This window comes from Periplaneta americana, chromosome 12 (genome assembly GCF_040183065.1).
Source record: "Periplaneta americana isolate PAMFEO1 chromosome 12, P.americana_PAMFEO1_priV1, whole genome shotgun sequence".
Taxonomy (NCBI): domain Eukaryota; kingdom Metazoa; phylum Arthropoda; class Insecta; order Blattodea; family Blattidae; genus Periplaneta; species Periplaneta americana.
This window is the reverse complement of record NC_091128.1, coordinates 19,475,853-19,495,091: the sequence shown is the minus strand read 5'-3', so window position 1 is coordinate 19,495,091 and position 19,239 is coordinate 19,475,853. Positions and strand designations below refer to the sequence as shown.

The 19,239-nt window shown below is 34.6% G+C and overlaps 1 protein-coding gene across 3 annotated transcripts in view; it reads right to left on the bottom strand.

Annotated features, from left to right (window-relative positions):
- The window catches only part of LOC138710214 (beta-1,4-glucuronyltransferase 1-like), a 622,862-nt gene that overhangs the window by 398,612 nt on the left and 205,011 nt on the right, over window positions 1-19,239 (bottom strand). The window contains exon 1 of one of the 3 annotated variants that reach the window (XM_069840872.1): window positions 1,222-1,543. The exons of the other annotated variants lie outside the window; for them this stretch is intronic. Within the exon in view, the coding sequence (XP_069696973.1) occupies window positions 1,222-1,230 (9 nt within the window). The 5' untranslated portion in view covers window positions 1,231-1,543. Of the gene's footprint in view, window positions 1-1,221; window positions 1,544-19,239 lie in introns of those variants that run through there. 3 annotated transcript variants of the gene reach the window in all.

The following is a 19,239-nucleotide window of genomic DNA, read 5'->3' as shown; positions in this document are numbered from 1 at the left end:
ATCAGCTGGCAAGCGCCTCTACCGACTGAGCTACGCCGGTGGCTTTGGTATTTGTTCTATCGTTCACAATACTTCCTACGGTACTTTCGTAAGTTTGTTACATATCTTAGATACAGGCCTACTAAAAAAATTACACAATTACACATAGCAGAGGTCGGGTTCGAGCCCCATTAAAGACGATGTTTTACATATTTTGTCGTAAATTCTAAAAGAGATTTGTGGTACATTCAGCCTCATATACATAACTTGCTTACTTATTTACTTACTTACTTACTTACTTACTTACTTACTTAGTCTACTTATTGCTTTTAAGGAACCCGCAGGTTCATTGCCGCCCTACATAAACCCGCCATCGGTCCCTATTCTGAGCAAGATTACTCCAGTCTCGTACCATCATATCCCACCTCCCTCAAATCAATTTTAATATTATCCTCCCATCTACGTCTCGTCTTCCCCAAAGGTCTTTTTTTCTCCGACCTCCCAACTAATACTTTATAGGCCTATGCATTATGGATTCGCCCATACGTGCTACATGTTCTACCCATCTCAACCGTCTGCATTTAATGTTCTTAATTATGTCGGGTGAAGAATAAAATGCATGCATTTCTGCGTTATGTAACTTTCTCCATTCTCCTGTAACTTCATCCCTCTCAACCCCAAACATTTTCGTACGCACCTTATTCTCAAACACCCTAATCTCTGTTCCTCCGTCAAAGTGAGAGTCCAAGTTTCACAACCATACAGAATAACCGGTAATATAATTGTTTTATAAATTTAACTTTGAAGTTTTTGAGAGCAGACTGGATGATAAAACTTCTCAACCGAATAATAACATGTATTTCCCACATTTATTCTGCGTTTAATTTCCTCCCGAGTGCCATTTATATTTGTTACTGTTGCTCTAAGAAATTTGAATTGTCCCACTTCTTCAAAGGATAAATTTACAATTTTTATATTACCGTAAGTAAGATAATTAATGTCAACCAGGAAGAGGTGCTCCATCAGCGTGAATTGTAGGAACTCCACTTGTCTGTCTTTGGTTCCTACGTCTCAGTGGCTTGTACACAAACACTTCACAATTTACATACAATAAAGTCATATTGTAACTAATTATGTTGACTATAAACTGCAATTGCTACAATAAATACCAGAATTACAAAACCCTAACCTAACAACATGCTTAAGAGATTCCTATAGTCGTGGTTACAGAGTAAACATTACCTGAATCATTGATGATATGATATTGCCGATTATATATATCTTTCACTTCTTCGAGAGTTGCTGATTGCCTTCACAGAAAAAGCACTGCACACGTCCGAACACTAAATCCAAACGGGACTGTTTTCATCATCGTTATAAGTAAAGCAAGAGTCGATCCGTATAAAAAGATTAAAAAAAACAATTCTTTGTACACGATACAATAACGCCCACTACATGACGGTCACCACTCTATCCAGTGCCTGAAAACTTTCGATAACATTGATGATTATAATCAGAAACTAGAAAACATTAAAAAGTGATAATATAGTTTTCAACTGTTTAATGTAATATTATTTCCCTTGACTGCCGCGCTATGTCGCTAGTGTGCTACAGGTAATCGATACACAGTCTGTCCTCGGTTCTTCATAAAGGGGTGGTTCCGCGCCGGCGTCGGGAGTAAGTATAATGTCTATCCCTATCTCTGAGTTTGTCAACCTCCTAATGTCTGAAACAGTTGGCATATAATGAATTGCGTTATGGAGTTGGTGATTGCTGGGACAGATTTGGTGTTACTTTCGTCCTGGCATTTTGTTTCCCTTTATGCTACAATCGTCCTCTGTGATCAGAATTTACGGATTCAAATTCGATATAGGGTTTTGAAGGGCCACAAAAGTTATTATAGTGTTTTAGGACTGACGACAAAGTTAGCTACTTCATTAGGGCATGAATAATATTTCTTTTTCTGATTGAGATCCCTCAAGGTAAAATGTACAGAAATTTTCTCTGTTGTATTAAAATTCAGCAACTATCAATTATCTAATCGTCGCGCGTAATGGATTCCTCCATACAAACGCCACAATGTCCAATATATATACGACTAAAATTCAACTCTGACGTACCAGCTGAACTCTATAAAGGTTTTACAATTGAATTGTTTTTTGGAAAAACAACCATAGTCCATGTCTGACTTTCTGACATGGGTGTTGTTGACACTCCAAGTATGAAATTTATCATGCCATTCCTTAATGTGTTCTAGAAACTTGGAAAAACTGAAGTACTTATTATAACTTAAATTGCCTAATATAAATACATGTTAGGAGAAAATCCACAAACGATTAGGTAAAACACGGGAATTTTACTTGAAGCAAGTAAAGAGATAGGTTTGGAAGTAAATCCCGGAAAGACAAAGGATATGATTATGTCTCGTGACGAGATTATTGTACGAAGTGGAAATATAAAAAGAGGAAATTTATCCTTTGAAGAAGTGAAAAAATTTAAATACCTGAAAGCAACAGTAACATATATAAATTATACTCGGGAGGAAATTAAACACAGAATAAATATGGGAAATGCCTATAATTATTAGGTTGAGAATCTTTTATCATCCAGTCTTCAGTCAAAACATCTGAAAGTTAGAATTTATAAAACGGTTATATTACCGGTTGTTCTTTGTGATTGTGAAACTTGGACTCTCACTTTGAGAGAGGAACATAAGTTAAGGGTGTTTGAGAATAAGTTGCTTAGGAAAATATTTGGGGCTAAGAGGGATGAAGTTACAGGAGAATGGAGAAAGTTACACAAAACAGAACTGCACGCATTGTATTCTTCACCTGACATAATTAGAAACATTAAATCCAGACGTTTGAGAAGGGCAGGGCATGTAGCACGTACGGGCGAATCCAGAAATGCATATAGGGTGTTAGTTGGGAGGACGGAGAAAAAAATACATTTGGGGAGGCCGAGACGTAGATGGGAATATAATATTAAAATGGATTTGAGGGAGGTGGGATATGATGATAGAGACTGGATTAATCTTGCTCAGGATAGGGACCAATGGCGAGCTTATGTGAGAGCGGCAATGAACCTCTGGGTTCCTTAAAAGCCAGTAAGTAAGTAAGAAATACATGTGTAAATATAGGTAACCGTGGCCAATGGTTGTTTTAAGAAAAAATACTGTTGTGCTTGAAGTGTGCCTCTCCTTTAATCTTCATTTTATTTATTATATACTGCTTTTTCTCCTTTCGTTGCTTAACTTTCTTCCATGGGATTACTTCTGCACCTAAAGATGGCTCCATAACTAATACAACAAGTCACGTGCTAAAGTATTTTTCTTTGAGGTAGCTTTTGCCGCGTACGTAAGAAGCAGTACTGCCAATCTACTACAGTTCAAAATTGTATTGATAAATGTTTGAATTTAATTTAAAATTAAATTATGCTTTATTTAACGACGCTCACAACTGTCGAGGTTATATCAGTGTCGCTGGTGTCCTAGAATTTTGTCCCGCAGGAGTTCTTCTACATGTCAGTAAATTTATAGAATCTATTGACATGAGCCTGTCGCAATTAAGCACACTTAAATACCATCAACGTAGGCCGGAATCGAACGCACAACCTCGAGCACAGAAGGCCAGCGCTATACCGACTGCGCTACCGAGGCAGACTAAATGTTTCAAGATGACATGAATGGAATAATGGTAAATGCTACCATCATCCTGGCTGGATAATGGCTGTTTTCACAAAAAAAGTCTTTGGACTACGGTTGTTTTATGCAAACCACTCACAATTTCTACTCCTGTAACATAGGCTCATGATTAAAGCCCGGATTTCTAAGCGAAATGCATATTCTTTCCACACTTTTAAAGGTAAGCAGAAAGGTTATACTTCGTAAGACACACCTAGTTAAGCAGTTTCAACTATGTTTGTTAATGCTTATAAATGATTATTTCGAAGAAAAACGTTTTTGCTTACTCATTTTACGATTTTTAATTAAAACAGCATATTTTACCCAAAACTGCAATTTTAAAAGTGCATATTTCACTCCTAGCCGTCCTTTATCACTGATTCCCCTTTTTTTATTGGCTATTAAAAAATTAACTTCAGTCGAATGTGTAAGAAAGCAATGTTAGGGTATGACCCAGGATGTTGTGAAATAATACTGCGTAGTTAGGAGAAAACCTTGAAATTCCCCGCCAAACTTCTGCGACTAGGCAGGTCAGTCGGTTATCGCCTTTATCGCCTTATCGGAATGATGTCATGTGCATTAATGGTGACTCCTCGAGTTCCAAGCTGCAGTGTGCAAGTTGTGAAACACGCGTTGGTCCAATAAGATGTGTGTGATTGCTCGCTGTTCTATTTAAGAAATGCCACCCACAAAAACCTCTCAATCACCATTCTTACGCAAATGCGTAAATGAGTCTGGAAGTAATATTTTCAGTGACGACGGCAGTGTCTTATTTTGTTTGGTGTGTGAAAAGAATGTTTCTGCGAAGAAAAAATATGACATTGTGCAGCATATTAATTAGGGCTAGGGAAGGAGCGGTTCAGTTCAGAGCAGGTACTGTGACGTCATTACTCGGTTGATCCATGTACAGTACAGAGTACAAATCTGTGGCGGCAGATTTTAAAATTTGGATAGATTAAGTCGATTTTAGAACGTACTTTGAAACTGAAACCAAGCGTATTTTAAAAGCGTTGTAGTAAAGCGCTTTCGCTTTGCCAATTGACGAGAAAAAAGTGCTTCTCTTCATTGCAAAATAGCGGTTGCCAATTTTATTTGTGTGATTACGGCTATTTGCGGAGTTATTTTATATGAATGGCCTATTTAACCTTCAGTGTTGTTACATATGACACACGAAATAATCTTCATAAAATAATTTATAATACTAACGGCTAATAAATTAACATGTCAGGTAAACATTAAATGCTGCAGTTAAGTAAAGAAGAAGATAGAAAGAAACGGGCTCCATGAAGCTCTGCCTAAAGCACTCAAAAATAAAACACAGAATTATTCATTATTACAGAAAGTGGATAAAATATCAATAAAACTTGGAACCTTGAACTGAAGAACATAAAGTTTATTTATTTCATAACATGACTAGCCTTCCACACAACCGTGTTTTCTTTGGTGAAGTGTAATATCTTAATTATATAAATTTGAATGTGGGTATGTATGTATGTAAGTATGTATGTATGTATATATGTATGTATGTATGTATGTGTATATGTTCTCTATACAAATCTTCACGCTTTGACCGATATGTGCCAAAGTTTGCACATTTAACCTTCATAACCAGGAGAAGAACATAGGCTACATTAAAATTGTGCAAATGGACCATAAATTAATTAAAAATAAAAAAAAATAGAAATAAATACGATTAAACATTCATGTATAATATTAAAATGCAATCTTCTATGCTCAATTGTTTTTTTATTATTGTCTGTTGTATTCAATATAGACTTTCACGAGGCCATGGAAATTATAACACGAAATTAAATGACATTGTTGATACACATCCCACCACAACCGTGATACACGTTCACAGCATAACCATGTTCTATCAATTCCATCCATCAAACATCTCTCTACTCTGCTTTCTTTACAATACACACAGCCCGTTCCTGGAATTCCTTGTCACAGGAAATCAGGAGCAGTCGGAGTCTAAAATCTTTTAAGTACACTCTACTTAGAAATGTCTTTAATGAACAGAACTAGACTCTTGCGGAAGTTTCTAAATAGTCTTAAATGACCAAGTTATTTTTTTTCTCCTCTCTCTTCTTCTTTTTTTTTCTCTTTTCTTTTTTTATTATCTTCATGTATTACTTAATCATTTGTGTTTGTATGCCATTTAGTAGGACTTTTCTAATCAACATTTTATGCCTTGTCACCCATATGTATTTTCCAATTAGTATATTAACTGAATAATATATCTCAAGTAAATTAATCGTCCAATTCGTCTCGGGCATTTCAGGTCTTATAAATTGTGTGTGTGTGTGTGTGTGTGTGTGTGTGTGTGTGTGTGTGTGTGTGTGTGTGTGTGTGTGTGTGTGTGTGTGTGTGTGTGTGTGTGTATTCCCCTTATGTTATGTAACTGATTTTGATTATGTGTAATTTTCTACTTTATTTTATATATTATGTAACTGATCTTGACTATTTGTAATTTTATATTATGTAACTGATCTTGTCTATTGTAATTTCCTACTATATTTTATGTAATTTCTAAGGTATTTTCTTTTGTGTTGTTTTGTAATCAAATTTTGTATCTCATGTATATTATTGAAACCTGGTTGAGTGGAAGAGAAGGCCTCATGGCCTTAACTCTGCCAGGCAAAATAAACATACTACTACTACTACTACATCATGAAGGCCAAAATCTACATAATTCATGCAATAAGTTATCTTTACGCAGTCCAGGACCATAATAATATTATGAATTTCTCAATGCAGTTGTAGATAGTGACCAGACTGTGTTTTATCCAAATGAATTCTTGAATTCTTTGAAACCACAAGGATTGCTACCATATAATTTAATACTTAATATTGAATCACCAATTTGTACTATTGCGAAATATTGACCCACCAAAATTATGCACTGGAACAAGAATTGGCGTGAAAAAACTCATTCAAAACGTAGTAATAAAAGTGGCAATATTAACTGGCAAAACGAAAGGAGAAGATGTTTTTATCCCACGCATTCCTATGATACTAACAAGCCTTTCGATTTTAAGTAACAGCAATTTCACTGCGACTAGCATTTGTAATGGCCATATTAAAATTAAGTTCAAGGACAGTCGCTCAAAGTTGCAGACATTAACTTAAAAACTCCGTCTTTTTCACATTCTCAACTATATTTTATACAAAGAAGTAGGGAAAAAATGTACACACATCAAAAAGCAATTCAATAATACTTTTGTCATATTGCTAATGTATGCGAATGTACGTAAGGCGACTGAAAATAACACTATATTAATTATAAAATATACGTCTCTCAATACTTACTATTGCGAAATATTAACCCACCAAAATTATGCACGAATAAGAATTGGTGTGAAAAACTCATACGAAACGTAATAGAATTGGCAATATTAACTGCAAAAATAAAAGGAGATGTTTTTATTCCACGTATTGCTAGGATATTCATTCAATTTTAAGCAACTGCAAATTCAATGCCACTAGCATTTGTAATGACCATATTAAAATGAAGCTCAAGGGCAGTCGCTCAAAGTTGCAGACATTAACTTAAAAACTGCGTGTTTTTCACATCCTCAACTATATTTTATACAAAGAAGTGAAAAAAAAAAATATTTTACACATATCAATAAGCAATTCAATCATACTTTTGTCATGTTGCTAATGTAGTATGTGAATGTACATAATCCCACTGAAAATAACATTGTATTAATTCTCAAAATATTGTTGTTCACGTCCGAAAATGTGTTGCTGCGAAATTATAAGCGTTGTGGAAATAAAAATTTATTAATTTCTAAAATACCGGTAGGCCTACACGTTTCTCAGAATATTAGTCTTTACGTTAAAAAAATGACTTATTGCGAGTTTATATTGTATCTGCATTCTGTGTATAAAATTATAATTAATATAATATGTTCTGAATTCATGAGATATAGTTTCAAGTTTTATGAAAAAAACTTGGTATGATATGTGGGTGTACAGCGGTCAAGAGGTAAAAAAATCTTCCAATATAAATTAAATTATATATGTATATATTGATTCGATTCTGAAACTGATCAGAAAGAGGAGAAGGAATTATATTTTCGTTGGGTTTTACTTTGTTTATAGCTTCATTTTTCTATTACTTTATTTGTATTTCTGGCGGTGTGGAAGAGAAGGCCTAATGGCCTTAACTACACCAGAATAAATTAATAAATAAATAAAAACAAATAAATAAATGAAAAAACATATAAATAAATAAATAAATGTAAAACAACAGTTTAACGTCAGGCACATGATGAAATGTTTTCTTTTCGGTGCCTGATTTACAACTGTTTTAAATTGAGTTAACCCTGGCAGGCATTTGGCTAAGGAGTTCATAAATTCATGTAAATGACGTTAAGTAAAGATTCATCTTTATGGGCGAGGAAAGCTTAGTAAAGACAATTCGTTTTGGTTGTGTATAGTTAGGTTTCCGAGATTTCCGAAAATATAATAACCAGTTTAATTAAAAATAGAAGCAGAAAGGAAAACCCGGGCAACGCCGGGTGCTTTCAGCTAGTTATTGATAAATTAAAGTAATTAAGTAACAAATCATAGAAATAAATACAATTAAAATGATGACTGATGAGGTAACATAAAACCAATAAACACAAATAGAAAAATATAATACACTTCCTTTTTAACATATTTCAATATTAATTAAACACTTTAATATAATATTAATATTAATAATAATAATAATAATAATAATAATAATAATAATAATAATAATAATACTTGCGTATGGCGTTTAAGCAACACAGAGCTTCATTGCCGCCCTCACATAAGCCCGCCATTGGTCTCTATTTTGAGCAAGATTAATCAACTCTCTATAATCATATCCCACCTCCCTCAAATCCGTTTTAATATTATTTTCCCATCTACGTCTCGGCCTCCCCAAAGGTCTTATTCCCTCCGGCCTCCCAAATAACGCTCTATATGCATTTTTGGATTCACCCATAGCCTACGTGCTACATGTTCTGGCATTCTCAAACGTCTGAATTTAATGTTCCTAAATATGTCAAGTGAAGAATAAAATGCATGCAGTTCTGCGTTGTGTAACTTTCTCCATCCTCCTGTAACTTCATCCCTCTTACCCAAATATTTTCCTAATCACCTTATCCTCAAACACCCTTAACTTCTATTCCTCTCTCAAAGTGAGAGTCCAAGTTTCACAACCATACAGAAGAACCAGTAATATAATTGTTTTAATAAATTCTAACTTGAGCTTTTTTGAGAGCAGAGTGAACGGTAAAAGCTTCTCAACTGAATAATAATATGCCTTTTGCCATATTTATTCTGCGTTTAATTTCCTCCCGAGTGTCATTTATATTTGTTACTGTTGCTCCAAGATATTTGAATTTTTCCACCGATTCAGAGGATAAATTTCCAATATTTTTTATTTACATATCGTACAATATTCTGATCACGAGACATAATCATATACTTTGCCTTTTCGGGATTGTCTTCCAAATCTATCTCTTTACTTACTTCAAGTAAAATTCCTGTATTTTCCCTAATAGTTTGTTGATTTTCTCCTAACATAGTCACGTCATCCGCAAACAAGGATCTGATGTAACCCGTTCAATTCCAAATTTTCACTGTTATTCTCAACTTTAATAATAATAATAATAATAATAATAATAATAATAATTATTATTATTATTATTATTATTATTATTATTATTACTATTATTATTATTATTATTATTATTATTATTATTATTATTATTATTATTATTATTATATACAGTAATATGTACAGACTGTCAGTGTTCATTAGGTCCACTTGACAGGTCATATATGGGATGAATTCCTCTTCAAAAATACTAGGGTTTCATCCCGCCTTGGGTATAAGGATGATTTCCTGTCGGAAATAATTTGTCCTGCAGCAGAAAATAGTTAAATACAACAGTATTTACGTCGTAGTCTGCTAGACCTAAGTGAAACACGTGAACTCTGTTTGAACGTTTGAACTGACCTCTAACGGCTACTGTTAACCGAGTAACTTCGGTGCTCCGCTGCAAGCACATTAAACCGCTAGAACCGAGTTACTCAACAGTTCTATTCGCTCCGTCCCCACCTCTTATATTCATACAACGCGGCATAAGGAGAGGTATAAGAATAAATCTAAGTTAAACCAGCAACTGATTAAAAGCAATATGGGTGAACAGTCGAGTTCTAGGGATACATTTTTCAAAGACTTGTTTTTAGCATTAACGGGTTCCGACATTCCATTGTGGAAATTGAATAATGTGCAGCTTCAGGTATTTTTAGGAAAATACACAAACAAAAGGGTGCCGGACGAATCTACATTGCCCAAAAACTATATGCCACAGTGTTTTCAAGATGTAATTTTTAATATTCAGGATAAACTGAAGCACGAAAACATACGCCTAAGGATTTCTATTGATGAAACCATACATGCATCGGGATAGTGCGTTTATAGTGCTGTAGTTGGTACTATGAAAGCAAGCAGATCTTTTCTTCTTAATATACAAATACTTTACCGAGTAAATAATTCCACTGTTGCAAAATTTGTCAACGTCTTGTTACTTTTCTTATGGTCAGAAGGGGTTCGGTATGAAATGTATTGTTACTTCTCATGCATCGGGATAGTGCGTTTATAGTGCTGTAGTTGGTACTATGAAAGCAAGCAGATCTTTTCTTCTTAATATACAAATACTTTACCGAGTAAATAATTCCACTGTTGCAAAATTTGTCAACGTCTTGTTACTTTTCTTATGGTCAGAAGGGGTTCGGTATGAAATGTATTGTTACTTCTCAGTGATGCTGCTCCATATATTGTTAAAGCGGGAGCTGGATTGAAATTTCTTTACCCTAAATTAGTTCACTTGACGTGCCTTGGTCACGGTTTACATCGTGTTGCTGAAACTGTTGGAAGCTAGTATAAAGACATGGATCTTCTTGTTTCCAGCGTGAAGAAAGTGTTTATAAAGTCATCGTTTAGAATTTAAAAATTTCGTGAATTCCTTCCAAATTTATCTTTACCTCTCAGCCAGTCTTAACTCGATGGGATACATGGTTACAGGCTGTGTCATACTACGCGGAACATTTCAGTGAAGTGAAAAATGTTTTGAACTCCCTAAATGCAGAAGATGCAGTCAGCATTGCCACAGCCCATGAATGTTTTTTCTTTTCTAAAAAAGGCATCCAAGAAAAGATTCAGTACATCCATAAACGTTTCTCCAAAATACCCGAAATTTTTAAGCAGTTGGAAGCTCGAAATAATTCCCTGGAACATTCACTTTCTCTGATAGACGAAATTTCTGTAGCATTATCTTCAGGAACATATAGGGTTGCAAAAATTGCGTTCGACAAACTCAGTCAGGTATTACAGAAAAATTCCGATTAAAAAAACATTGTGTCAAATTTCTACAAAGGTTTCTGGTGAAGAAACAGATATTGAAGAGGAATTCACCGAAGAACTGTGGTGCTTTTCACATGCGCCTGTGACGTCGTGCGACTTCGAAAGAACATTTTCACTTTGCAAGTCATTCTTCACTGACAGACGCAGGAGATTCATACAGGAAAATCTCAGGATGAACTTCCTTGTATACTGCAACAGCCTTCAATAAGATAAGAGGTCTACGAAACAAATAATTTATCATCAAATATCCGTGTATTCAATTTTGCTTATTTTGCTCCTTATTTTACTGTTTCCGTGTATTAATTTTTGCTTATTTATTGGTTATTTCCACCATTTTTCGTGCTTATTTGCTTGCTTATATTACTGTTTAATTGTGCTCAGAAATCCGTGCTTTACTCATGATGTTTTTCTCCCTAATAATAATAATTAATTCAGTAGATGGACGCTACAATACGCTCACCACATGCTTAATATCTCAAATGTTTTGGACCATGATTCTTTTTCGTTTTTTAACTTCAATTAATTGCCCATACTCGGAGGCGTTGAAAAGTGACAACTTGAGTTGGATGCATGAACTCACGTAAGAATGTTCTTTTTATAATCGATTAAGAGAGGAGATCTTTATCCCACTTTAGTTTTCGGGACGAACCGATATGATTGTGTCCACATGGTGCGCACTCACAAACGAAATACCTCGCCAAATAATCAAATTAATGTCGTGCTCACCGTATATGATGGAATTCTGTCATTTCTTTCGTGTGTGCAAGTCTATAATAGTTCACAATGGTCGTAAATGATATACTATGACAAATTAAGATATCAGAAAACAGAAGGAAAGAAATAATGACAACATTAATGAATGAATGAATGAATGAATGAACGAATGAATGAATGAATGAATGAATGAATGAATGAATGAATGAATGAATGAATGAATGAATGAATGAATGAATGAATGAATGGGTGGTGGGTGGGTGGAATCATAATATGTATGACTGGATAAATGGATTGATGGATAGTTGAGTGAGATTTAATTAATTAATTATGGGTGAATTAATTAATAAATTGGTAGATTGATATGAATGAATTAATTAATTAATGGATGAGGAGGTAGGTGGGTGGGTGGATGGATGTGAATGAATGAATTAATTAATTAAACGATCAATCACTTTGAGCTTCACGTTTATCAGAAGATTACTGCATACATTGCATGATACAATTTATACGTTCATTTCATTTATATACCCAATGTAAGCCAACTAAAATCATGATATATTCTTGTTTCTAGAGCCAAGGTAATCAAAACTCTCGAAGGGGAAAATATATTTGTGATACCAACCGTAATACAGGAGAAGAAATTTCGATAAGATATGAATATGGGGATACAAATCCAAGCACAGTAGTCATTCATTCACATAGTGTTCTCCCCAAGGGTAGGTCTTTCACTGCAAACCCAACTTTCTCCAATCTTTCCTATTTTCTACATTCCTCGTCTATCATCTGATATCTTCTTCTGTCCCGAACTCTTCTCCCGTTCACATTCCTTCCACTCCACTCTTCAGTAGGCAATTTCTTCCCAGCCAATTACCCAACCAATTCTTTTTCCTCTTCCTGATCAGTTTCAGCATCCTTCTTTCTTCACCCACTCCTTCCAACACAGTTTCATTTCTTATTCTGCCTGACCACTTCAAACGTTCCATTCTTCTCCATATCCAAATTTCAAATGCTTCTATTCGCTTCTCTTCACTTCGTCCTAATGTCCCTGTTTCTGCCCCATGCAATGCCACACTCCATACAAAGCACTCACTACTCTCTTCCTTAGTTCTTCTTCCAGAGGTATGCAGAAGATGCTTCTTTTTCTATTAAAAGCTTCTTTGGTAATTGTTATCCTCCTTCTGACTTCTTGGCAAAAACTCATGTTACTGCTTATAGTACATCCCAAGTATTTGAAACTGTCCACTTGCTCTACTGCCTCATTTAGAATTGCAAGTTTATTTTCTTTATTTTTCTCCCTTTGACTAAGCTCTTCGTCTTATTTGCATTTATCTTCAACCCGTAATGCTCACAGCTGTCACTTAACTCCAATAGATTATCATTTAGTATCATTTCCTCTTCTGCTAACAACGCCATATCATCTAATGCATTCTATTCTTCTTCCTTCTACTATCACTCCTCCCTTGTTCTGAAAGCAGTTCTTTACAAAATCCTCTAAATAGATATTGAACAGGGTAGATGATACAGGACATCCTTGACGTATTCCCAACCCAAATTCACTTCCTTCTAACATTTCTTCTCCTATCCTGACTTTGACTCGTTTCGTATAAAGATTACTGTATACTCTTCTCTCTTTCCAATCCACACCAATTTTCGTTTGGATGCCCATCAGTTTATTCCAATCCACTCTGTCATAAGACTTTTCTAAGTCAACAAATACTACATACACTTTTTCATTCTCCTATAGGTATCTTTCGCCCATTGGCCGTAACATTCCAATTGCATCTCTCATACCTTTTCCATTCCTGAAGCCAAACTGCTCTTCTTCCAAAAGTTCTTCCATCTTAGAATATAAAAGTCGATTCGCAAGAGAATCTTCGGCAAGTCCGGTATTAGACTGATAGTCCTGACCTCCTTACATTTCTTGGCATTAATTTCCTTCGGTATTGGAATCAACACTACCTCCAAAAATCTTCAGGCCATTCGCCTTTCTCATATATTTCGTTGCATAATAATAGAATTTTCTGCTTGTCTTCACCCAAGCATTTCACTAATTCAATGGGAATTCCATCAACTTCTGTTGCTTTTCCATTTTTCATTTCCTTAAGCGCTAGTTCAATTTCTTCGCTTAAAATAGAAAATCCTTTTTCGGCTTTTGATACTGCTTCTTCGTCTTCTATAGGTAAGTCATCTGGACAAATCCTTGTCTCATATAACTCTTCTACATATTTCTTCCATCTGTCCAGTATTCCATGTTTGTCTGTTATTTCATTTCCGATGTCGTCCCCTATCAATCACATGGATTTCCTGTTCTAATTTGTGGAATCCAAACATTATTATACTGTAAAAGTTGTTATTTAGCAGAAATGTTTAACATGGTTACCAATTGGATTTCTTTTGAATTCACATAAAAATTTATCGTATTTTCTGTGTTCTTTCTCCTACTGGAAAATATCTAGAGTTATGTCAAAGGTATTCACATTTAATAGAGCAATGAGAAGCATATCATCTAAGATTTTATAATTTTCAATTTTGGAAATAATTATTGACATGTATGTATGGTGCCAGACATTTGTGTAATATTGGTAGCGAACGCCTTTGTATCTTCTGAGATTAAGATTCTGAAATAGATCTCTTTCAGACAAATCTTTGGTCTGCAGATTTCTACTTTCACTTATAATGTCTGTTTTACATTTTATAAATTCGTGATAGATTGATTTTCGAAGACTGATAATTAATCTGTTTTTCATCTTCTTGAAGTTATTTAACTGTATTTCTTTAAATTTCAATTTTAAGTTTTTCAGTATATTAAAACATTTTTCCTATATAATTTCTTAAATGATTGTAAGTATGAAAAATATTCGTTCTCTATAACATTTTATTTCTAAACGTACTACAAAATACGCACTACAAAATATTTTATTATACCGTACGTATGTTGCATGTTATTATTTTGTCCTTGAAGATGATTAAGTTTAAGTACTTTGAGACACCAGTAGGAAATACATAAAACACAATCCTTTTTTTTTCAATCATGCATGTTAAGTGAAAATTTCAAATAGTTCAGAATCGGACATTCTGAACATTATTCGACTGCTAGAGAATGACGCCTGGTAGGTATCCATTCCTGATAACTTCTTATTCTGGAAATATAAATTTTCAAATATTCTATATTGCTATTTTCAATTTTCTTAATATAAATTAAGCATGTTTATAACTTTGGCACACAATTTTTGGAAATAGGAAGTTCAATACAGTCATAAGGAACTTGAACACATGTCAAAGACCGCCAAGTTGCATTTGGGTGTTGGCAGACACATTATTATGGAAGAACAGTGATTGTAGAATGTTGTCTAAGCATGCATGGTTCCTACTTCTTAGGTCTCTAAATGAATCTGTGATTTATCTGAAGAAAAAGTGAAGTTCATCAAAATGTAAACTGTAACTCATTCCTCTTCCATTGAATTACCGTAAATTTTCTATTCCCTTTAGCTCTTTCTTTCTTTCTTCCTTTCTTCCTTTCTTCCTTTCTTCCTTTCTTTCTTTCTTTCTTTCTTTCTTTCCTTCTTTCCTTCTTTCTTTCTTTCTTGCTTTGTTTTGTTCGTCATTCGAATTGTAATTCAATATTATTTTTAGAATTCTGTAAGCTGTCAATTGTGATTTAATTTCGTGGCCATTGTTTTCTATTCATTCATTCTTAGTTTTCTCCGAAAGGGCAGGTCTTTCACTGCAAATCTAGCATACTCCAATCTTCCCTCTTTTCCATCTTTCTCTTAGTATCCACGTACGAACCATGTATCATAATGTTGTCTATCATCTGACATCTTCTTCTGCCCCAAACTTTTCTCCTGTTCACCATTCCTTCTAGTGCATCTTTCGTTAGCCAATTTTTTCTTAGCCAGTGACCTAGTCAATTTCTTATTCTCTTCCTGATCAGTTTCAGCATTATTCTTGCTTCACCCTATATTTTTTTTAATATTCCCTTTTAGGCCTATTTTTACTTTGTTCCTAATGTCGAAAAAATAGTCCATATAACGATCTTAGAAAGCTCATGTCTGCTATCTCGATCTTTATTTTGTTTTTATTGTACAAATATGTGCTCAACGTATCAAAGTGGACACCGTTACTGTGTTTTTTTTAAATTTATATTAAGTTTCTTGTTAAATGCATATAGAGTGTTAGTTGGGAGCCCGGAGGGAAAAAGACCTTTGGGGAGGCAGAGACGTAGATGGGAAGATAATATTAAAATGGATTTGAGGGAGGTGGGATATGATGATAGAGACTGGATTAACCTTGCTCAGGATAGGGACCAATGGCGGGCTTATGTGAGGGCGGCAATGAACCCCCGGGTTCCTTAAAATCCAGGAAGTAAGTAAGCTTCTTGCGATTTTTTCACAAATTTGCAATCCAAATAGCCTATTTTTCGAAATCGAGATATCTTCATATGTTAGCTCTGCTAAGACAGACTGACTTTTCACCGACAAGTAATAGACCTTGTCTTTATAGATGTTTGTGACGTCGTCATCCTTCGTTCGCACGTAACAGTATCCCAAGTCTATCACTTCGGTCACTATTTCGTTGTCGACAGTGTCAACTTGGGTTCGTGTGATGCTGCACAAGTCTTGAAAATGAAGGGCACTCGTCAGCTGAACGAAATTTCGGGTGAGTCTGATTGTAAAATTCGTCTTGAAAAAGTGTTAAGCCTGCAGAATGCAGATAAAATAAGCGTTAGATAATGAAAAGTGTGGCGAGGGACAGAACTATACCCAACAACGTTCACCAAAAAGCATGCAGAACAAGAGTAAGGACATCAAACTTCGAACATTTTTTTTTCACAATAATTTCAATTAATATACCTTTGGACGTTAAAAAACCTTTCCTCTGTAGAGAGTGTTAACAGTTGGATACCAAACCTTTGGTTGAAAAGAAAACAGTTTTTGACGTCTAAGAAAATTCTTCATAAACGGAAAGCAAACGACTATGATCACTGGGATTTCCATATAATTGAAGGTTAGACGTAGGCTAATTTGCTATTTTGTAATGAAATAATTTGTGCAAACATATTTTATTCGTTTATGTGAATTTATATTAATTCAATATATTTATAATGACCAAAGTTTAAATCAGTATAGCAAAGAAGAGCGAAAATAAAACAACGTGCCAAGTCGAGCTTAAATAAGCCTTAATTATTCTGACCTAACAAACGCACAGAAATTAAAACTTGATGCTACAAGCAGTTTGATTATGTAAAAACCATAACCTAAAACTAAATAATAAAATGTAACACAGAAATGAATAACTCAAATAAATCCTTCTCCAGTAAAATTTAGTTTTCTGAACTTCGATTGTTGTTTTACTGGGGATGTAAATTGTATCCAGTTATCATTTTTCATTACTTTATTCTCTAATTTTATAATTGTTTTTGAATTAGCAATAATAACCACATGATCAGCAAATAGTAGGTGAATATTTACTACTATGCAAAGCTTGATGCACTTTTTTCACGTTCTTGTTAGCCTACATCTGTGCACTAGCAAGGCGTCTGCTAACTTACTTGTTGTTTGATACGGTTTTCGCCTCCAGCAGTCGAACGCCGCGGGAACGCAAACAACTGCAGCATTCGAAACGCTGGGGCAGTAGCCTATAATTATTTCGTTTCATAAAAATACTCGTATGTAGGTATGTGAAGAACAGCTCCAGTAATAAAAGTAGCCAGATGCGTTTTTGCCGCAGCGTTTTGTTTCGTCTGTAATTAACTGAATCGCAGGGCTGGCCTATAAAGCCTAAAGTTAGAAGTAAAGCACCAGATTTTATAGTGGTCTCTAATCTGAAGCGTAAAGGAAAGAGTTCCAGTGTTCTTAGTACTGCTACTGCTACCTCTAATATTGAAGTGGAACTGAGCAACAGATTCTTTGTTCTGGATTCTCTAGAACCTGAATCTGATGCTCCTTCCAACTCAGTATCGAAGCCCAAGCGTAGGAGAAAGATACTTTTGTTACGTAGTAACCATGGCAGAGGAATAAGTCAACGGCTCTAGGCATCATTGGGTGAGAAATATGCTGTTACCAGCCTTTTCAAACCCAACGCTTCCTGTGCAATGTTGTAGGGGATCTATCTGCGCTTGCTAAAGATCTTGATAAAGAAGATCATGTAATTATAGCCTAGTGGAGGGTGTAGGAAACAGCCTGGACAGAAACCTCAATTATTCAATCTTGGAGATATACACAATATTGCACGGAGGAGTGGACATACCAATGTGGGTTTTGTGAACCTCTTCCATAGGCATGACAAGCAGTGCATGAATAGGGGGGTTAAGAGTGTAAATCTGAGGCTTGACTTGGCTCAGTTGGAGAAGGACATGGCTCACATTAATATTATAAACACATCCTCCATTGTAAGAGAGAAATATACATATCATGGACTGCATTTGAATTATCGAGGCAAGGACTCGCTAACGCGTCTCATTGCTGACATCTTCAGTGTGACCATGGAAAGTGTGACAATAAAATTCCTGTTGTAATCCGTTATAGGGCTTATCCTTTTTTAGAGTAAATAAAAAAGTCAAAGTAACAACAAAAACAATAATAAACAGAATCAACAAATCGTAATGCAAACAACGTTCATTGTATTCCATCAGAATATAAGTATAAAAAATAAGACTGATGAACTCCTTGCATCCTTAGATTCCGAACATTTAAACTCGAATGTACAATGTATTACCGAACACCATATGAAACAACAGGAAATATTGTCTCTCTCACTGGAAGGATATAAATTAGGTGCTAGATATGGCAGACAAACTCTTGAGAATGGAGATGTGAGTGTACTTCTCAGATCTGACCTTAATTTCAAAAATATTGATCTTTCACATTTTTGCAAAGACAGGGATTTAGAAATTTGTGATATTGAAATTGAAAATGAAACAAAAAATTTCATTATAATATGTCTCTATAGAGCACCAACTGGAGACTACGAAAATGTTATTAATTTATTGGAAAAGACATGGAATACTTACAGAAATTGAAACGTGAATAATGCATTATTTGCGGAGATATCAGTGTCGATTATCTAAGAGAAAACAATAGGAAAGATCAAATAAATTCATTGCTAGCATCTTTGAATTTAATTTACGCAGTAAACTTTCCATCCAGAATACAAGGGAATTCAGCTACTGCAATAGACAACATATTTATCGTAAAAGAAAGAATAGGTATATCTCAAACAACCCCAATAATGAATGGTCTTTCGGATCATGATGCTCAACTCCTAAATATAAATATTAACACATCATAAAAAAAACAACTAAAGTGAGATCCAGAACTATAAACAGGGAATCATTCAATTATTTTGAAATAAATCTTAAAAATGAAACATGGGAATCAGTATGTAGTCAAAGAGATATTAACTGTAAATTCAGCGAGTTTCATAAAACATTTCTAAATATTTT